We start from the raw sequence: 2,981 nt of genomic DNA, 5'->3' as shown, positions 1-2,981 counted from the left end.
GCTGATGACATGAAAACATTTATAAATGAAGACTGCATTGGTGGATGACTTGTCCTTGGTACAAGTCCTTGTTACTGAACTGTTTTTTTTCTGTATAATCACAAATCGTTTAGTAAATAAACTTCACTTTGACACTGTATGTCACGCGGAAGCTCGCTGTACATCAAATCAAAGCTTACGGTCTCTACGGCCCCATTCCAAAAGGAATAAAATTGTCCGGATCGAGTCGCATTGATTCGCTTTGACCCCGCTTTGACCCGGCTTTGGCCGTGTTTATGTGAAGTCACCCAAGGCGCTTTACGTGTGGTTTACCCCGAAACCGGTTTTAAGTGGCTCCATCTGAACGCTCCAAATCACATTGACTAGCGCCTCGATCCCAAGCCACTTCTAGGGGTAGTTTCGAATCGGTTTTCCCGCATCGCGATTTGCGTCTGAACGCAATGTGATTTCAATGTAACTCCGCCTGGTCATGGATTACGGGTTGATATTTCTTTATTTATATGCAATACCAAATTTTACGTGGCAGCAACTTAAAGAGCAGTAATGGTCAAATAATGTGTCCGTTCTAGGACGAGTTTCACCGCCTCTGGCGGGACCACGTCGGCATTCGGCCGAGATACGCTGGGAGGGGGGCACCAGCAAGCAGGTCGTAACAATGACCTCTGACATTAATATCACGCTACCTTGCGTGTTTTCATCAAACAACAATGAATGCAGTTTCAGAGAATCGTGATCGGACACGGTTTGAAAGGAATGTATGGCACGTGGACCACATGTGAGGAGTGCGAGTTACCCGAATGGCGGTTCGGGTGGTTTCATATGAACAAGGGCTTTGACTCGAAGCTGGATAAGAGCGAATCAATTCGGCTCGATCCAGACAATTTTATCCTAGATGGAAAAGGGTCTTCATCGCTCGACAGTCTATGTTCAGCTGTCTGCAACTTTTACGGGTCATAAAAAGCAATAAGATTACAATTTTAACAATTTCCACACTATAGTGTATAGCATCAGTATTGATAATTGCTCTACAGCGCATTATACTAGATAGTAACAACACTATACAAAGTTCCTGGGTAGTCCTGAGAACATCAAACAATAATCTAAAAAGATATTTTTATATTCGTCGGACACCGACGTGCTGTGTGAATTTCCTTCTTTTAGCAGGCGCCACTGGTCATTATGAATATTGATTACTAGTTCAAAAGGGCTTCTGAGATTGCGTAACAGTACGTTGACCCCTGACCGTTGACCCCTGACCGAAGGCGCAACTTGCAAACCGGAAGTCTCGCGCGCAGCAGGTTCTATGAACGAAGTCTCAGAATATACCCAAACGCCAATTATCAGACGCCACAGCGGACACTGTCATCCAGATTTACTTTACCTCAGTGACACAACAAATGAAATGCAATGCATTCAAGAACACCGTACAGTTCAATAGGTTTATATAGAGTTGAGAGTCTGTTAACGTTAACTACAGTATGATTGGATGTGTTAATACATTTACATCAACACGTTTGTTTTTAATTTTACTTGGAAATGATTTTGTGTCTAATTCCCTTGTTCTGACGTTTCATTTCCAATTGACGGATCAGTAGTTTTTCCCCCTGAATTCAACTACATGGTATAAAATTACTTACGTTTTCGTCCTGTGTTCTGTTGTTCGGCATGTTACATCTTGAGTCAAACTGTATTAAGAAAGCAATAGTCTGAAGTTCTTAATTGCGAGATTGCGTTAGCATTTCCAGTACTCTAAAGGCAAACCACAAATACAGGCGTTACAACAAGTTGACCACACGCCTGGCAACTGTATATTGAGCTCGGAAACTAGGCACCAATGTACAAGATTTTGATAAGCCCCTGAGTTTGAGCCAGTCACTTGACTATCTAATTACCTATTCTTAAAAAAAAACAAAAAGGGGCACTTTTAGCTATTGTAGGTAAAATCAATAGTTTTCTTGTAAGTCTATGCTGAAAGTTTAGAAAGTTACATTCAAAAATAGAAGTCTCTGGATGTGTTTCAGAACTGAATCTGGGGTTTCCATTAAACTATTTTATTGATACCTGTTCCTAACAGTGACTCATTGCGGGCAAAAAGGAAAAAAGTGTCTAGATATAAAGCAACTAAAATACCTCTTTCGCCGTGCGTCCTCCCATAACTGTGAATGGAATGAGAAAAGGGTTAGGTGGAAGAGGAGGACAACCCCACATCTTTGTTGTTTAAAGTTATGTGTTTGTGATAGCATTTAAAAGGTTATTCTAGCATGTCGTAAAAATAAAGTATGGAATTGAGTTCCTGATTGAAATAAGCTGTGTTTCATGCTGTTTACCTTCACATAACTTCCAAATGAGACAGGGGTGGAATTTTAGGCAGTTACCACGATGGTATCATAGCATTATATAAATTATGCAAATCATAAACCATTTACAGCATTAATATCTTCCGTTGCTCCTCGTTCTAAATCATAAATGTAACTTTTTCTATCATCGGACAATGTTGATTCAAAGAATTCAGTAAATATGCAGATAATCCAGATTTGATATATCCAGATTTGCATAATTGTAAACTATTTATGTAAGGCATCATTTCAAAAGCGATGATCTGTCAATCAGTTCTTGAGTTATCCTTTAAAGATTTGTAAACAAACGCTTTGCTGTTCTAGATCGAGGTGCTAGGTGGTCAAACTCATGCCACTTCATTATTTCAACTGCCTGTCGAGTGAGTCTAGGGAACCAGCACTGAAAAGGGGAAGTATTGAATACGTCAGGCACGGGGAATTTTATGTTTTCTACGAAAGACCATAGGAACAAAACGTAAAACAGACGACAAGCTTTAACAGACGACGAGCTTAAACAGACGACGAGCTTAAACAGACGACGAGCTTGCTTAAACAGACAACGGGCTGGCTGAAACAGACGACGAGCTTGCTGAAACAGACGACGAGCTTGCTGAAACAGACGACGAGCTGAAACAGACAACGAGC

General features: G+C 40.7%; 1 protein-coding gene across 1 annotated transcript in view; it reads right to left on the bottom strand.

Moving 5' to 3' along the window:
* Nucleotides 1–2,981, bottom strand: part of LOC109472884 — a 15,437-nt gene that overhangs the window by 11,630 nt on the left and 826 nt on the right. The window contains exons 2-3 of the mRNA XM_019772749.1: nucleotides 2,131–2,156; nucleotides 1,638–1,685 (exon numbers count right to left, since the gene is read on the bottom strand). Coding sequence (XP_019628308.1) covers nucleotides 1,638–1,685; nucleotides 2,131–2,156 — 74 coding nt within the window. The remainder of the gene's footprint in view (nucleotides 1–1,637; nucleotides 1,686–2,130; nucleotides 2,157–2,981) is intronic.

This window comes from Branchiostoma belcheri, unplaced genomic scaffold, assembly GCF_001625305.1.
Source record: "Branchiostoma belcheri isolate BF01 breed outbred unplaced genomic scaffold, Haploidv18h27 scaffold289, whole genome shotgun sequence".
NCBI lineage: Eukaryota > Metazoa > Chordata > Leptocardii > Amphioxiformes > Branchiostomatidae > Branchiostoma > Branchiostoma belcheri.
The sequence above is the reverse complement of the archived record's forward strand: the minus strand, read 5'-3'. Positions and strand labels throughout refer to the sequence as shown.